This window comes from Necator americanus, chromosome IV, assembly GCF_031761385.1.
Source record: "Necator americanus strain Aroian chromosome IV, whole genome shotgun sequence".
Taxonomy (NCBI): Eukaryota; Metazoa; Nematoda; class Chromadorea; order Rhabditida; family Ancylostomatidae; genus Necator; species Necator americanus.
In genome coordinates, this window is record NC_087374.1 from 19,915,505 (window position 1) to 19,932,088 (window position 16,584).

The following is a 16,584-nucleotide window of genomic DNA, read 5'->3' on the forward strand; positions in this document are numbered from 1 at the left end:
ATAGTCTTCTTCTTTTGTGTGCACATCCACATTATTCTTGATCACTTTTATAGGTGTCTTATTAATTCGCAAAAATACCAACGACAATTATTTGACGTGGGTGGAATTCCAGTTAATTATTGTATCAGTCAACGATTCGGATTCGGTAGTTCCTGTACTTCGTTGTGTTTTAAACATGGAACGTGTCGCTGATTAGTTAATTTTCTCATGCAACATTTCTGAAACTCCCTTATGGCGACAGTCATGTTTTATTATTCGAATACGATTTCTTAACGATAGAGCGAATGATCGCTGAAAACTATGTGTATACTTATAGAACTAAAAAGGAACCATTAAAAACCAAACTATGGTGTGCGAAGTGAATGAGAAGTAAAGTTTGTGAATAACCATAATCGGTCATAGTCTTGCATTTAGGTTTGTTTTTAAACATCAACCCAAATTTTCATAGGGTTCGCTGATGTCATCGTGTTTCGTCCTATTTTTTGATTCATTCTCATTTACAGAAGTTCCCGCGGACTGCGCTGAAAGTTGCGACGGTGTTTTAATCGCATTCATCTTCGACTTCTCCAGCGAGGATTCTGGAGTCTTCATCTTTGACTTTTCTACCGAGGACGTCATTTTTGGTGAATTTATCTTCGACTTTTCCATCGAGGATGGAGTTTCTGGGGCTTTCATCACGGACTTCTCCACTGAGGAACCGGTTATTGACGTCGTCATGGTAGATCTTCTGCAAATACGTTGCACTGTTCTCAAGACGCATTGACACTGATGAACATGAGGTTTTCAATTCATATAGTGAGAAACACATATATTATGAAGTATACGTATAGTATAGTATAGTATGAAGATTTAAATCATGTTTGGATTTTTTTAGCGAGAACTACTGCACTTCTCCTTAGTTGTGTTGTGATCCAACATACCTTATCTGATATTTGAAAATACATGAGGAAAATGAGAACTGTGTTGAACCGCGAACATTGCAAGGGCGCAGACGGCCTGGCGGAAAGATGAAGGACTATGGTTCGGCGAGCGACCATTATCCTCGGTAGTGATGCCGGACATGAGAATGATGAGAACAAGAAGGAGATAAGAGCTTTTTCGCTTTTATCAATAGCCACATATGTAATTTTTGGTGACAAAGAATCAAAGGTGGAAAAGACTGCTACTCTGAGTATAGAGATATAGAATGTAATGATATCTTTTACTGGATAACGCGCAGCGATACGAATCTCGGGTTGAAGCGCAAATAGAGATTTTATTGAAAAAGAAAGTCAAACCCGACGTTTGTGGACGTGTATAAAGAACAAGGTATTATTCGAGGCAGGTTAGGACATACGAACTATGTTATCTCTTCTCTCTGAACTTGTTTTGTTCTAACATACTTACATGAAATATTATTACATGACCCCATATTACTTCTAAACACCAGCTTTGACGTGAGTGGTGCTACACTAGGCAACACTGCTGTAGGTAAGTACTAAGAAAGCGAAAGAAAAAGCTCGTTCATATTTCGTTCATATTCTACTCTTGGTTGTACATATTTGAGGAAGACGGGCGTTCCTCACTGGAACAGCCGTCATGTAAGGTGTACGAGGCTAGCGCTAAGTACTAGTCTAACGTCAACCCTATTATAAACACCCATTTACTCTAAGGCGTTCTCTGCCTACGTCGAGAATTGCGCACTCCCCACGCTTGCGTATGTGCATATGTTATTCATTATACCAGTCTGAACGTCCGGCTAAAGCCGGACCTCAAACTTTCTGTGGTGTTCGCTTCGCTTCACTGATCAATGAAAATTAATAGCAGCTTAGTATTCTCTGAAATTAGATTTGTGTCGATCTAACAATACTTTCTTCCTTTTTTCTTTTTTTTTTATTATAAATAAGATTTCATAGTCTTCTTTCTAAACGCGTCAGTTCTACACTTGGAGAATATTCAAACTTCAGCTTCAAACACTCCTTCGTCCCTAGATAATCATGATCATGATAATAATAAAATTATTCTGTCACGTGTGTGTGTGTGTGTGTGTGTGTGTGTGTGTGTGTGTGTGTGTGTGTGTGTGTGTGTGTGTGTGTGTGTGTGTGTGTGTGTGTGTGTGTGTGTGTGTGTGTGTGTGTGTGTGTGTGTGTGTGTGTGTGTGTGTGTGTGTGTGTGTGTGTGTGTGTGTGTGTGTGTGTGTGTGTGTGTGTGTGTGTCAGTCACGAGATTCGAAAAGGATGGGGAGGGGGTCCACCGGCGTCAGATTGCTGCGTCGTCGCCACATACCTATAGAAGGGGGTGCGACGGGTCCTGATTGATGCGCAATCACTTCGTGTGCATGACGCAAAAGATAAATGGTTACAGCCGTTTCATAGCCGTGCCCACTGGTCGCTTTGCTTTTCACCTTTTTGAGTCCTCCGCGTGCCTATTTCCTTCTTCATTCGCCTCAAGTTTGTAGCATGCCGCTCAGAGAAAGTGGAAACATACGGCTGCTTAAATAGTAGCAAGATGTTTATGTGATCTAACGTGGAACGTTATCTTTATCAGTAGGATGATGTCTTTCACGTCATTTAATGCCAAAGCATCATTCTATGATAGCTGTTTATAGAAAACAGGAGGAAAACCCATATTTCGCGTGATACCTTTAAATTTGGACTATAGTATATTGATAAGGGGTGTACGAAGCTGAAGTTCGAATGTTCTCCAAATGTAGAACTGACGCGTTTAGAAACAAGACTGTGAAATTATTTGCTTTTAGTCATAATATAAAAAAGGAAGAAAGATTGTTGGAGATACACAAGTCGAATTTCATAGAACCTATAACACTAATATTAATTATCATCAAGTGAAGGCAGTGAATCAGTGAAGTGAAGGCGAGCGAAGCAGACACCACAGAAAGTCTGAAGTCCGGCTTTAGCCGGACGCTCAGACTTGGTCTGACGTAGAATTTTATCTTCGCCACTACGATGATGATATTCACTTCGTTTCATGTTAGCACAGAATGATGTGCTAATATGAAATGAAGAGAATATTATCAAACTTCAAAAAATGTTTCCAAATTGTGGAGGTTTGAGAGAAACATAGATGTAAAATCAAGTTTGGTTGTTATCCAAATATAGTACTGACGGGTTTGGGAAGAAAATCATGAAATCTCATCTACGCCTAAATTTTTAAGGAAAAAATTGAAAAAAGCGTTAATAGAAGAACAAAAACAATTATAATTTTACGAAAAAAGTCACTACTGTTATTTCTTATTGATCGGTGAAGGAAAGCGAAGCGAACACTACAAAAAGTCTGAAGTCCGGCTTTAGCCGGACATTCAGACTGCTGCAGACATAATTTGGAACTATTACTCGAAGAATCGGTTTTTCTCTTGTTTTTCCCTAACAGTTATCGCAGAATAATGTTTTAACATGAAATGACGTGGATGGCATCATCGTACTGATAGAGGAAGCGTTCCACGTCAGATCATATAAACAGCCTGCTATCATTTAAGTCGTTTGCTTGAGTGTTTCCACGTTCTGAAGAAAGCGTGCTACCAACATGAGGAAAACGTGCAAAGAAATAGACGCGCGAAGGACTCGTAAAAGCTGCAACGTCCCATTTACCTTTTGCGACACACACTGTGTGTGTATGTGAAACGAAATTCCAAAAAGGGGATGCGACGGGTCCCAAAGCGTCGGATTGATGCGCCGGCGCGAGATAGCTATAAAATGGGGTGCGTCGGGTCCCATGGCGTCGAATTCCTGTGTCGCGGTGTAGAAGTATTGCCCACTACCTTTTTGTACATGCCACAAAATGTAATTTTCCGCGTTGCTTTCCACTTCTACCACTTCTCCGTTCTTCAAAAAGTGGGAACACGAATGCTAACTGCTGCTTAAATAGTAGCCAACTGTTTACATGATCTGATGTGGAACGCTATCTTTATCAGTACGATGATGTCGTTCAATTCATTTTATGTGAAGCATTATTCTGTGATAATTGTTGGGGGATACAAGAGGGGTAGGGATACTATACTTTGAATAATGTTTCCAAGTCGTGTCTATATTACATTGGTGTCGAAGGAGTATTTGAAGGTAAAATCTGAATGTTCTCTTAATGTAGAACTGACACTTTTACGAAGAAAACTATGAAATCTTTAGCCTAGATTTCGTTCACGAAAAAGAAGAAAACGTTGTTAGAAAAACGCAATTCTAATTTTACCGAAAATGTCATTATTATTAATTTATTTTCATTAATCAGTGGCATTGACAATCATATTTAAATTTTTTTGCATGTCACAGTAACAGAAAAGAGTCTCCTGATTGCGTAGGAAAGCCTGATACGGTAGCACCAGGAAGGGTTGTAGGAGTCATATAGGCCACCAAAACGGAGGACTAGGATGACGATCTGTACTTATAACGCACGTACGCTTGCATCGGAAGAGGCCATCGAAGATCTGATGATGCAAGCCAAGAAGATTAAGTACGACGTCATCGAACTGACCGAGATGAGACGACGTCACCTTCTCAACGCCATTTATGAAACTGGAGAAGAACCGTTCCAAGGAACATGCGACAGTGGAGGTGTTGGTGGGTTGGCGTCCTCGTCAACACGAGTATGGCAAAGAACATCGACTCTTTCGAACAGCTTACGACCCGAGTCAGACGTCTGCGGATGAGAAGATGTGGTTCAATACCAGTTTTGATTATCTTCGTCGCTTACGCTCCAACATCAAGCTACGAAGAAGAAGAAGAAGTCAAAGGTTTCTATATGGATCTGGAGAAGTTCTGCCGAGAAGATCATGCTTTTACAAGGTCATAATTGGCAATTTTAACGCCAAAATTGGCCCCAGAAGAACACCTCGAGAACTTCGCAATTCCAGAAGCCTTTCTCTCTACGCTGATCGTGGGAGTCACCCGGTGGAGAGCACTGTAATGAAAAAGACCACATCATCGTCAATAAAAGGTTCTGCCTGACAGACGTCGCTGTTGTGCCAAAGTTTTATACTGGATCGGACCATCGCGTCCTCTGAGGAAGATTTTCCTTCACAAAGAGAGAAGAAAAAGTTCAGAGAGTTCAGAGAGCGAAATCCCAGAACTATCATTTACTGGGATCTCTTCGCTACCCTAGCCAGCTTTTGGGAAGATTCCGCAATGGACAACATCGACGAGAAATAAAAAACCGGCTCGTTGAACTCCTTCACGACTGCGCTAAGGTTGAGAGTTTTAAAACCACCAAGAGACGCTTGTCCCTTGAAACTTGGGCTGATACGCCAGCATGGAGCAGCACGAGCCGCAGGGAACCAGGAACTGATGTCCGAGCTCGCGAGGCTTTGCAGAGAAGCGAAAAAGAAAGACCTTAAAGAGAGAAGAGCAGAAGTGCTGGCTGAAGCTGCAGAGGCGGGGATAAGCATCCGCTATGCCCGTCGAGACTTCGCCAGTCCCAAGACGAGGATGACTGCTCTCCGGAACCCGAAGGGAACAACTATTGCATCAAGATGGAGAAGATCATCTACGACTTCTACTATGATCTCTTCGGCAGCCATGTCCACTTGCCTCTTCACCATCTGAAGGAAGACGTACATGTCATTCCAGATGTTTTCCCGTCCGAAATACGACATGCTATCATGTCGTTAAGAAATCGTACGGCACCCGGTCCCGACAGAATAAGACCAGAATATCTGAAGAACCTTCCGCCAGTACTCACCAACACCCTGGCGAGGCTCTTTACAAGTTACCTTTCGGAATGCAAGGTTCCCAAACAGTGGAAGACCAGCAAAACCGTGTTTATTTTTTCTTGTCATGCCAACGAGGTTCAGGTGAAACTTTTTTATTGGCCTGACGTTTCGACGAACTCGTCTTTTTCAAGGCCTGAAAATGGTTAAAGGTCTTTGAAACCATGCATATCTCATCAAACTCCTCCTCTCTCCTCGCCAAGCCTCGATATTGTTCCAAGTACACCACGCAAGACCTTCGAAAGGAAAACAACTGACCAGTTTCAGTGACTAGCGGGATTTGTAAACTACCGCGTTCTCAAGTTTGTCACCAAGGTGTTGAGATCTACGCACTGTGCAGTATCCTTAAGTACCGGTGTCTGGATAACGTTAAGGAACTGCATGTGGGGCAATCTTATAGCTCACAGAGTGTTACGAACGGCATGAAGTCATTGGTAATGGACAAACACCCATTTTTGTTATTCATGGACGGATTCCTAGCGGAAATCCAGAATGCTTCCAATGCCTTCCTAGCAGAAGTTTCTTTCTCGTGCGCTAATATCGTACATTTTACTTCAAACTCATTTCCATCATGCTTATCATTTTTGTGGCGCATTAACGGTGTCATCAAACTCCCTCGCCTTTTACCAGCCAAATATTCCTTGATACGCACGTTCAGCATCCTTCCAGTTTCTCCAATATAAATGGCGTTGCACGTTAGGCATTCTATTTGGTAAATAACTCCGATGTTCGTGCAATAACCGGCCTTACTAAATGGACAAACCACGCAACATTCTGACACGCATTGCCTATCGTCGAATCTATTGCGAACTAGCAGTCGCTTAATGCTGTCGTTCGAGATGTTCACCAACACAACATCATCTTGCAGCTGTGCTCGCAAAAGAGTCCGGTGTACAGCAGCAGTCAAGGAGTTAGAGACGAAGGGGATGCACAAAGCAATTCTACGTTCCTCACTGTCTTGTTTGTAGTCCGAGTTTGGGTGTTAGATTTCGATCTCGTGTAACCGTCTGAAGTAGTTATGCTCGTGACTAGTTTTAGTGATTCCTCCCGTTATCTGTACCCTGTGCACATTGCTGTTGCTGTCTTGACTATATTTCGGATAATTGCCTTTTTCATGCCATCAGGATGGGCTGACTTTGCGTTTATCAGTATGCCAACCATCTTTCGGTTGTTCTCGAGTAAGCTATGGCTTGTGGCTAGTTCGTTCGAACGTTCAAAACAAACGTCTTTGTACACAAGCGTTCAAAACAAACAAGCGTTACAAGCGTTATCTGAAATGCTCGATAGACACGGCCGTAGTATAGAAACTTTTGGTCTAAGCAAGCAACGCATAATGATCGTGATCGACGAACGTCTCCACTGCAACATTTTTAAATGGTTAGGAAAATATTTCTCTCAAATAAGAAGACTTGCTATGGGCCAAAGGCTTGCTCCAGTTCTTGCCGTTTGCTTTATGATTTTTTTGATAATTTCAGAATTTTAAATGAACGATACATACATACATAAAACTTACTCGAGAACAACCAAAAGATGGTTGGCATACTGATAAACGCAAAGTCAGCCCATCCTGATGGCATGAAAAAGGCAATTATCCGAAATATGGTCAAGACAGCAACAGCAATGTGCACAGGGGACAGATAACGGGAGGAATCACTAAAACTAGTCACGAGCATAACTACTTCAGACGGTTACACGAGATCGAAATCTAACACCCAAACTCGGACTACAAACAAGACAGTGAGGAACGTAGAATTGCTTTGTGCATCCCCTTCGTCTCTAACTCCTTGACTGCTGCTGTACACCGGACTCTTTTGCGAGCACAGCTGCAAGATGATGTTGTGTTGGTGAACATCTCGAACGACAGCATTAAGCGACTGCTAGTTCGCAATAGATTCGACGATAGGCAATGCGTGTCAGAATGTTGCGTGGTTTGTCCATTTAGTAAGGCCGGTTATTGCACGAACATCGGAGTTATTTACCAAATAGAATGCCTAACGTGCAACGCCATTTATATTGGAGAAACTGGAAGGATGCTGAACGTGCGTATCAAGGAATATTTGGCTGGTAAAAGGCGAGGGAGTTTGATGACACCGTTAATGCGCCACAAAAATGATAAGCATGATGGAAATGAGTTTGAAGTAAAATGTACGATATTAGCGCACGAGAAAGAAACTTCTGCTAGGAAGGCATTGGAAGCATTCTGGATTTCCGCCAGGAATCCGTCCATGAATAACAAAAATGGGTGTTTGTCCATTACCAATGACTTCATGCCGTTCGTAACATTCTGTGAGCTATAAGATTGCCCCACATGCAGTTCCTTAACGTTATCCAGACACCAGTACTTAAGGATCATCCCAATTTTAAAAAAAAAAAAATAAACCCACCAAAAATTTTGGGGTTGTGGTTTTTTTTGGTGGTTTTTTTTTATAGGGGATGGTAGTTTAGGGGGGGGGGGTGATTCCGTCCATTTCTTCCAATTGCGTAGAAAAGCACATGCCGCTCCAATCGATCAAAACTTTTTTAAAAAAAATCAACACCCTTGGTGCTTACGAATACTCCCAAAATCACCCCTATTGGGGGTGATGCCTTTAAGAACGCGGTAGTTTACAAATCCCGCTAGTCACTGAAACTGGTCAGTTGTTTTCCTTTCGAAGGTCTTGCGTGGTGTACTTGGAACAATATCGAGGCTTGGCGAGGAGAGAGGAGGAGTTTGATGAGATATGCATGGTTTCAAAGACCTTTAACCATTTTCAGGCCTCGAAAAAAACGAGTTCGTCGAAACACCAGGCCAATAAAAAAGTTTCACCTGAACCTCGTTGGCATAACAAGAAAACATAAACACACTCTCAAATGCCGAGGTTTCAAGAAGAGAGGACTCGGAGATTGCTGGACAAAACTGTGTTGTTGTATAAAAAGGGAGATCCACATGATATCGGCAACTATCGCCCAATCTGATTACTGTCCGTCATCTGCAAGGTCTTTACAAGAGCGATCCTAAAAAGGATTGAAAAAGTCTTGGATGAAAGGCAGCCATACGAGCAAGCAGTGTTTCGAAAAGGATTCAGCACGATTTACCACATTCACAGTGGTTCGAAACTCATCGAGGTATCACGAGAGCACAAGATGCCGCTATGTCTCACCTTTATCGACTTGAAGAAGGCCTCTGACTCTATTGAGACGGAAGCGGTCGTGAAAGCCTTGGACAACCAAGACGTTCCTACTCAGTACATAAAGGTACTTCGAGAGTTGTACAGTAACTTCACGACCAGAATTTCGCCATTCTACAAGAATATCATCATTGACGTGAAGAGGGGTGTCCGACAGGGTGATACAATCTCACCCAAAATATTTACAGCCACCCTCGAGAACGCAATGCGAAAGTTGAAATGGGACGAGATGGGAGTGAAGGTTGATGGTCAGTAGCTACCATTTGCGCTTTGCTGATGACATCTTACTGACAACACCTAGCATCAGCCAAGCGGAACGAATGACAAAATTCGACGAAGTATGTGGATGCATTGGTCTTCAATTAAATCTGCAAAAAACGATGTTCATGCGTAACGGATGGGTTTCGGATGAACCATTCACGCCCAACGGAACGAACATATCCAAATGCACCAGCTACGTTTGTCTGAGTCAGGAATTGAACATGATCAACGACCTGACCCCTGAGCTGGGCAGGGGGACGAGCGACTTGAAGAGCGTATGAGAGTATCGAGGATGTAGTGAAGAAGACCAAGAACACCCGGCTCTGTGCTCACCTCTTCAACACCACCGTACTTCCTGCCTTGAATTATACTTCGCAAACCTTCGCAAGCAGGACGAAAATGCGGAGAGCATCATTAAACGCACAAAATTGAGAGAACGATTTTAGGAGTATCTCGCTTCACGCAAATGAGGGACGGGATTCCAAGTTCTTTCCTACGTCAACGTTCGAAGATTAGAGAAGCCGCCGCGTTTGCCAAGGAAAGTAAAATAAGGTGAGCCAGACGTGATCTGCTTCAACAACAACTTTGGACCAGAGCCGTGAGCGACTGGGTTCCCTGCGATGTTAGGCGCACCACAGGAACACCGTCGACACGATGTTCAGATTTCTTCACGAAGTCCTTCAAAGAAAATTATGATGCTCTTCGTGTTCCACGCGAAAGGAGGAACCACAAAGCGACTCTGGCACGCGATCGGGATAAATGGAAGAATTACTTGCGCCCGCTCGACCAGTTCGAAGATCAACGGGAGTCAAGGTAATCAAGGTGAATCAGTGACAGCGAGTGGAGCGAACACTACAGAAAATCTGAAAAAATCGTTTAACCACTCTTGCTTTAGCCGGACGTTCAGACTGGTTGTATTATAATTAAATATATTATTATTAGTATATATATATATATATATATATATATGTACTAATATATTTTTGCCTGATGAACATCTGATTTTTTTGAATGCGTCGACGTTCGAAGTGCAAACAAACCTTAATTTCTTCACCGAAGCGTACTTTTCTTTCTGACCATGCAAGAGTATTTTCCCCTTCTTGTAGTTCTGAAAGTAAAAGTTCATTAGGTTTGTTTATTGAAATAGAGTATTGAATTAAGAGTAACGGCTAGAGGAATTGTATGCTTAGTAGAGTTGCACATATTTACTAGCTGAAATCAACGAAGTCAGTTGAAGGAACATTTGATAATTACAAAATTTCCATGCATGCGGAACTCCATTAATAATGTTTAAGAGCCTACTAGCAATGTAAACAAACGACGGACAGTTTTTGCTGCTGTAGTCGTCCAGCGTTAGTTACAGAGATCATCCGGGTTTTCGATCTAATTAAGGTTCACCCAACAATTGAGCAGAACCCACAATGAGATTTCCACAACAGCAATACCACTCGTGGCCACGTACCTTCTTAATCACTTCCCTTAGTGCTACGATAAGGCCAGACTGCAGTACAAAAACAATCCCAATCGTAACGAAGAAGGTATTCTCGAGTTTAGGATATGCGTTATCTGAAAGTACGCGATTCTTTCTTCGATATTTCCTGCCACAATTGTTATAACTGCTCGAGAATTCCCATCATCTTCCATCTTGTTGTTCACAATTTTAGACTCTCAAAACTGAAGTTGTTTCTCAGTAGCGGTTTTATCACTAATAACGAATCTAGGGTTCAAATAGATTTAATAGTGCAATGCTGTACCTCACCTTATGGCCTATACAATGATTATGCAGCAAAAACTTTGACGTTGTTCTGCAAAAGTTCAAAACATTTATAATATTTCCCGATTTCTCTGTATTTTTGTGCGGTCAAATTATTCCACAAACGTTTAATTCGGTTTTTGAGTTTAAGAGAGAATAGTTCGAAATTTGATGGACTGGATGAGATCCAACATTTTGCGGTGACTTTGCTCTTTGAATACACAGCCCGATCAAAAGTTGTTTTCTCACGTTCACTTTCATTAGATTGCAAAAACAAGGGGGAATCTCGCTCATCTCTCCCTGCATCACAGTAAACAGACGACACCGGAATGTGGTTTTCTACGACGTCCTCTAGTGCAACGCGCCCGCCTGGGATCTGTCGAATGAAATGAATTGCCCATCGGGGCGTCCAAATGGATTTTCGACGAATCGCAGGCGGGCGGGGCGCAAGGGTGGCGCGTTGCCATAGAGGACGTCGTAATAAACTGCATTCCGGTGTCGTCTATTTGCGGTGATGCAGGGAGAGATGAGCGAGATTCCACCCGTTTTTGCAATTCACGCCGTCTAGTCTTTGGTCCTTGGAAATTCATACCACGTCAGATTTGTGATGTACTGCCTTTAAGGTATCACAATGCTGATGATGTTAAAGTCTACATATGTGGGCAAATATGGAGGTCGGGGAGGGCGTTACGTGTTTTAAAAGTGTATCTTAAAGGCAGCATACCACGAATCTGAGGTGGTGCGGATTTCAAGTGGAGTATCCGTAGCGGGGTCGTAGATCATGGAGACGGGGGTAGTTCCGCTCGTCTCTCCTTGCATCACTGCAAACAGCCGCCTCCAAAATGCTCTTTTGTACTACTCCATATATTGCAACGCTTCACCCCTTGCGCCGCCTCCGCCCTGGGATTCGTCAAAAACCAATTCGGACTTCCTGTTACAGGCTGTAAAAGAGGTACGCGTGCAAGGATTGGAGCGCTGCAATAGAAGGCATCGTACAAATCTACGACCCCGTATACGGATACTCCACCTGAAATGGAAGATAGGAAATAAACTTCGACGCTCACGAGTATGTGCCTATTATACTTATTTGACCTATATGAGGGCCTTGATCATACCCCATTTCTCAATCATAATCCAAAAGCCACCACTAAAGCAAACACCGAATTGCGAACACAACTTATTGACTTATTATTATTTCAGCTTATTGTTCCAGATCTCGTACCCCATTCAATCTGTACATCATCTTCAGAGTTTTCCAGCTCAATGAGGTGACGGTTGAAAACTACTAGATATTTATCCAGCTGTGACAATTTCTGTATGGTTCCTTTCTCCTCGTTGTTAAGACTATCCAGACGCTCTTGATGAGTTCTAACAGAAGCCAAATCGATATTGATTGATTCGATACTGATTTCTTCCTCATTTCTGACAATGAATCGGTTTTCGAGTGGACGTAATTTGAAGCTAATCCTTGAGAAATTCTTTGCTTCATTCCATGAGATAATTCTCATCTAAATATGACATCATCTAATACAATATATCTGAATTTTTGAGAAATGACTCGAAAAGATTTTGGAAGATGAAAAATGTCGCCCCAGTCAGTTTAATTAGGGATGGAGCGATGTAGGTAGGATTTCCAAAACTATCAAAGAAGAGAAGAGGAAAAAAGAAAATCTCGGAAATCTAATTATCATGCTATTATAATAACGGACTTAGTCTGTCACGTGCGTGCGTGCGTGTATATATATATATATATATATATATACATATATATATATATATATATGTGTTTTGGTGCGCCGACGCCAGAAAGCTTTAAAATGGAGTACGACGGATCCCACGGCGTCGAATTGTTGAGCCTTATTATCGCGCAGTAACTTCGTGTGCATGTCGCTAAAGATAAATGGGACATTGCAACCGTTTAATAGCTCTGGTCACTAGGCGCGTTGCTTTTCACCTTTATGACTCCTCCGCTTATCTGCTTCCTTCTTCGTTCGCCGCAATTTGGTAGCATGCCATCCTCAGAAAGTGGAAACATATATTCAAACGGCTGCTTAAATAGTAGCGAACAGTTTACATGATCTGACGTAGAACGTTATCTTTATCAGTAGGATGATGTCTTGCACGTCATTTTATGCCAAAACATTCTTTGATAACTGTTGGGGAGGGGGAACAGGAGGAAAACCCATATTTCGAGTAATGGTTTTAAGTTTTGTCTATAACATATTGGTAAGAAGTGTTTGAAGCTGAAGTTTGAATGTTCTCCAAATGTAGAACTGACACGGTTAGAAGGAAAACTGTGAAATTTCTTACCTTTATATATAATAAAAAAAAGATGAAGGAAGATTGTTAGAGATACACAAGTCTAATTTCACAGAAAACGGCACTAATATTAATTTTAATTAATTATTGAAGGCGAGCAAAGCAAACATAGCAGGAGATCTGAAGTCCGACTTCAGCCGGACGTTCAGACTGGTAGCAGGAAAAAGTAGCTAACCTCGTTTTTTCTATCTGGAATCAATTTATCGATGAGCATACGATTCTGCAGTGGTTTCTCCGTGAATAATTTTTCTCCACTGAGGTACACCTTTAAGAAAAACATTGGTGTCCTACAGGGAACTCGCCTGCCACAAAAAAAGAATTTGAAGGTTTAAAGGGTATTTATATTTTTACGCCGAATGAACCACTAATCGCTATTCATAATCAGGCGACTGTGAATCGTGCGAAGCTTTACAGTTCTGTGGCGGCGAGCTTAGTTCTCAAACTTTTCTGGCCTTTGGAAAATATTTTCCTGCTCTATCTTAACGTACCCATTCATTCGCCCATATGTGCTTATAAGATGTCAAGAGCGGTTAACGGTGAAAGCTAACAAAAGAGTCTCGTGTTCGCTCAATTTACATTTGGTGGTCATTTTTTGCTTGCTATTAACAAGAAAACGGAATATCTTTCAGGCACGGGTCAATCATACTATTTTGTTTGTCTCTATTTCTAAATATAATAAAGGAGCACCGGAATTTCTGAGATATACTGAATTGCTGCTGTTTGTGTTTTTGGAGGAAAAGGCAGATTGACAAGAACGTCCTCGTTAATGAACTTACTATGAGTTCAGTCACTTACATCGTACTTTTTCAATTTCGAAGGGCTAGTCGGATGCTCCCATGCTATTGTTGTTGTTGTGTTTGTAAGCTGAAATCTGAGTTTTTTTTAGTATGTCACCAATAATTCGTATGATCAGTGGAGAATTTTTGCGAAGAAGTAATACTTTAGGGTGTTTTTTTTTGCCCTTCTGGCCGGCCGGAAAAATCCATCAGTATCATCAACTCTATCACAACATAGCACTGATGATTCCGAATGGACCGTTTTACGAGGCGGAGAGTAGTCACAAGAGAAGTCCTTTACAAATTGTTGTCGGAACTAAAAAACAGGAAAGCCACAGAAGGGAATAAGGATTGGAAGATTTGACTAGGGGACGAATGAAAATGGCAATCGTCTGGGCTTTGCCGCGTAGGGAACTCTTTTAGAAAAAGATCATGTGGTGGAATGAATGAATGGCGCACGTGGAGATCGACCAATACTCACCAACGGAGGTGGTGTCTAACGTAGAGTACCATCCTTTGTAGTGGTTTGATCACCGTCTCTTGAAAATACGACAACAGATGAAAAGAACATGCTATGGCAAGAAGGAAAAGAGTGTCTACGAGATTGCTACGAGGACTGTCCCAAGGTACGAATAAGGAAAAGTGGATACGAATGCTGCTCAGAGGATTAGAGCGCTGAACGTGCCTCGAAGTCGCGCACGACAAACTTGGATCGAATTTCGAAGACCACCAAGGAATTGTTAGGAAGAAGAAGGGCTTTGAGGCTTGATCCGAATGCATCGCACATTGAGCGGTTAGTAGCAAACACTAGCTGCAGAAAAGCGTTGCAGGAGGATCTTTGAAGTACAGGCAGAAGAAGATTCTAGAAGCAGCACAAAGAAGAACGAGTCCAAAGAAGTGCCGCAGGGATCTCCGCGAATATAATGTTCCGCTAGCAACCTTGCTGAGCGAAGACGGGACTCGCACGTCTTCTCGTCGTGAGATGGAAATCATTACGGAGAGGTTCTACTCGAACCTTTTCCGTTCATCAACTCCTGTGTCAAGCCCGATCATCCCCACCGGTGAAGCTCCACCACAGATTCTTCCTTCGGAAGTACGAGTCGCTATCAAGAGCATGGAACCTGGCACAGCCCCGGACCTGATTTTATTTCAGCAGACTTTCTTCGGGCTGGTGGCCATCCGCTTCATGTAATCTTAGCAGCGCACATGACATCCTATCTTCAGAAAGAAAGGATCCCAGACCAGTGGAAGACCTCGCGAACCGTTCTTATCCATAAGAAAGGTGACCGAGAGGACCTTCGGAACTACCGTCCGATATGCTTGCTGAGCGTGTTATACAAAGTATTCACCAAGATCATCCTCACACGCATATCTAGGACGCTGGATGAAGCCCAGCCTCAAGAACAAGCTGGATTCCGCCAAGGGTTCAGCTGCTTGGACCACATCCAGACCGTGTCGAGGGTCATAGAGGTTTGCCGGGAATACCGCCTGCCCCTTGTTCTAACCTTCGTCGACTATGAAAGCCTTTGACAGCGTAGAAACGAATGCAATACTGTCAGCGCTGGTCGATCAAGGTGTGGACGCGTCGTATGTGAGGACATTAGCCAATTGCTACGAACGATGCACGACTAGGATACAGCTTCACCGCCCTCTCACCATACCCATTGGAAAGGGGTACGACAAGGCGATACTATATCGCCGAAGCTGTTCACGGCTGCATTGCAGTGGATAATGAAATCACTATCCTGGGAAGAAAGGGCATACGTGTTGATGGAAGATTTCTTTCGAACCTTCGTTTCGCAGACGACATCGTTCTCTTTTCGAGCAGTACCAATGAAGCAGAAACGATGCTCAACGAATTGAACGAAGCAGGGAAGAGAATAAACAGAAAGAAGACACAGTTCATGAAGAACGCGCACTGCGAGGACGGAGGAGTACAACTTGAAGGCTCCCAAATCGTGGAAACTCCGTCATACGTATACCTCGGACGTTCTATGAACATGGAAAACGACTGAAGGAAGAACTGAATAGAAGAATGAGAGCAGCATGGGCAGCATTCGCAGCCGTCAGGGAAGCTACGGACCAACGACGGACCATGATCTTCGTGCCCATTTGTTCGACTCGACAGTCCTTCCAGCGCTCTGTTACGCAGCGGAGACGTGGGCAACACCGCGGCCACGTCTAGAAGCTACTACACCCAAAGAGCCCTTGAGAGATGTCTCCTGAAGTTTAACCGGCGCACACAACACCTTGCGGTCTTCGTAGCTCCACTTAAAGAATGTCCGTCTTCGCGACCCAGCAATATGTACGAAACAAAACATAATGGGCCGGTCACATAGAAAAATCACATAATGACTAAAAACGCTAAGTGGATCCCAAACGCTAAAGCCAGAGACCAACAATGTACGTTTGCCAACACAACTACATACCACGTCACTCACGAAGCTTGAGAACATCTTGGATGACAATGGCGAGGGAACGAAATGAGTGGAAGAGATGCTGGGGCCCGCACGTCGAGTGAAGACGGGCCATCTAAGTATCTAAGTAAGTAATACTTTAGAAATCCATGGTGTACAGTTGTCGTTCCGCAAAAAAACACTCTTAGGTGGAAAC

General features: G+C 42.8%; 2 protein-coding genes across 4 annotated transcripts; one reads left to right on the forward strand and one right to left on the reverse strand.

Moving 5' to 3' along the window:
• Nucleotides 1-429: 429 nt before the first annotated feature.
• On the reverse strand, nt 430-16,427 carry RB195_001992 (uncharacterized protein; the record flags this gene model as incomplete). 3 transcript variants are annotated; one of them, XM_064199031.1, is made up of 8 exons in its annotated part: nt 430-727; nt 10,164-10,231; nt 10,586-10,689; nt 12,099-12,384; nt 12,831-12,926; nt 13,371-13,460; nt 13,991-14,059; nt 16,401-16,427. In XM_064199031.1, 8 exons carry the CDS (start codon nt 16,425-16,427, stop codon nt 430-432), a joined length of 1,038 nt encoding a protein of 345 aa, XP_064054912.1. The 3 variants fall into 3 exon arrangements, with proteins under 3 accessions (XP_064054912.1, XP_064054914.1, XP_064054913.1); XM_064199033.1 differs by lacking the exon at nt 16,401-16,427 and adding an exon at nt 14,482-14,484; XM_064199032.1 differs by lacking the exons at nt 12,831-12,926; nt 16,401-16,427 and adding an exon at nt 14,482-14,484.
• RB195_001993 (uncharacterized protein) lies at nt 14,541-15,986 on the forward strand (the record flags this gene model as incomplete). The annotated part of the gene is made up of 5 exons (XM_064199034.1): nt 14,541-14,597; nt 14,697-14,764; nt 14,821-15,142; nt 15,196-15,441; nt 15,576-15,986. 5 exons carry the CDS (start codon nt 14,541-14,543, stop codon nt 15,984-15,986), a joined length of 1,104 nt encoding a protein of 367 aa, XP_064054915.1.
• Nucleotides 16,428-16,584: the final 157 nt, after the last annotated feature.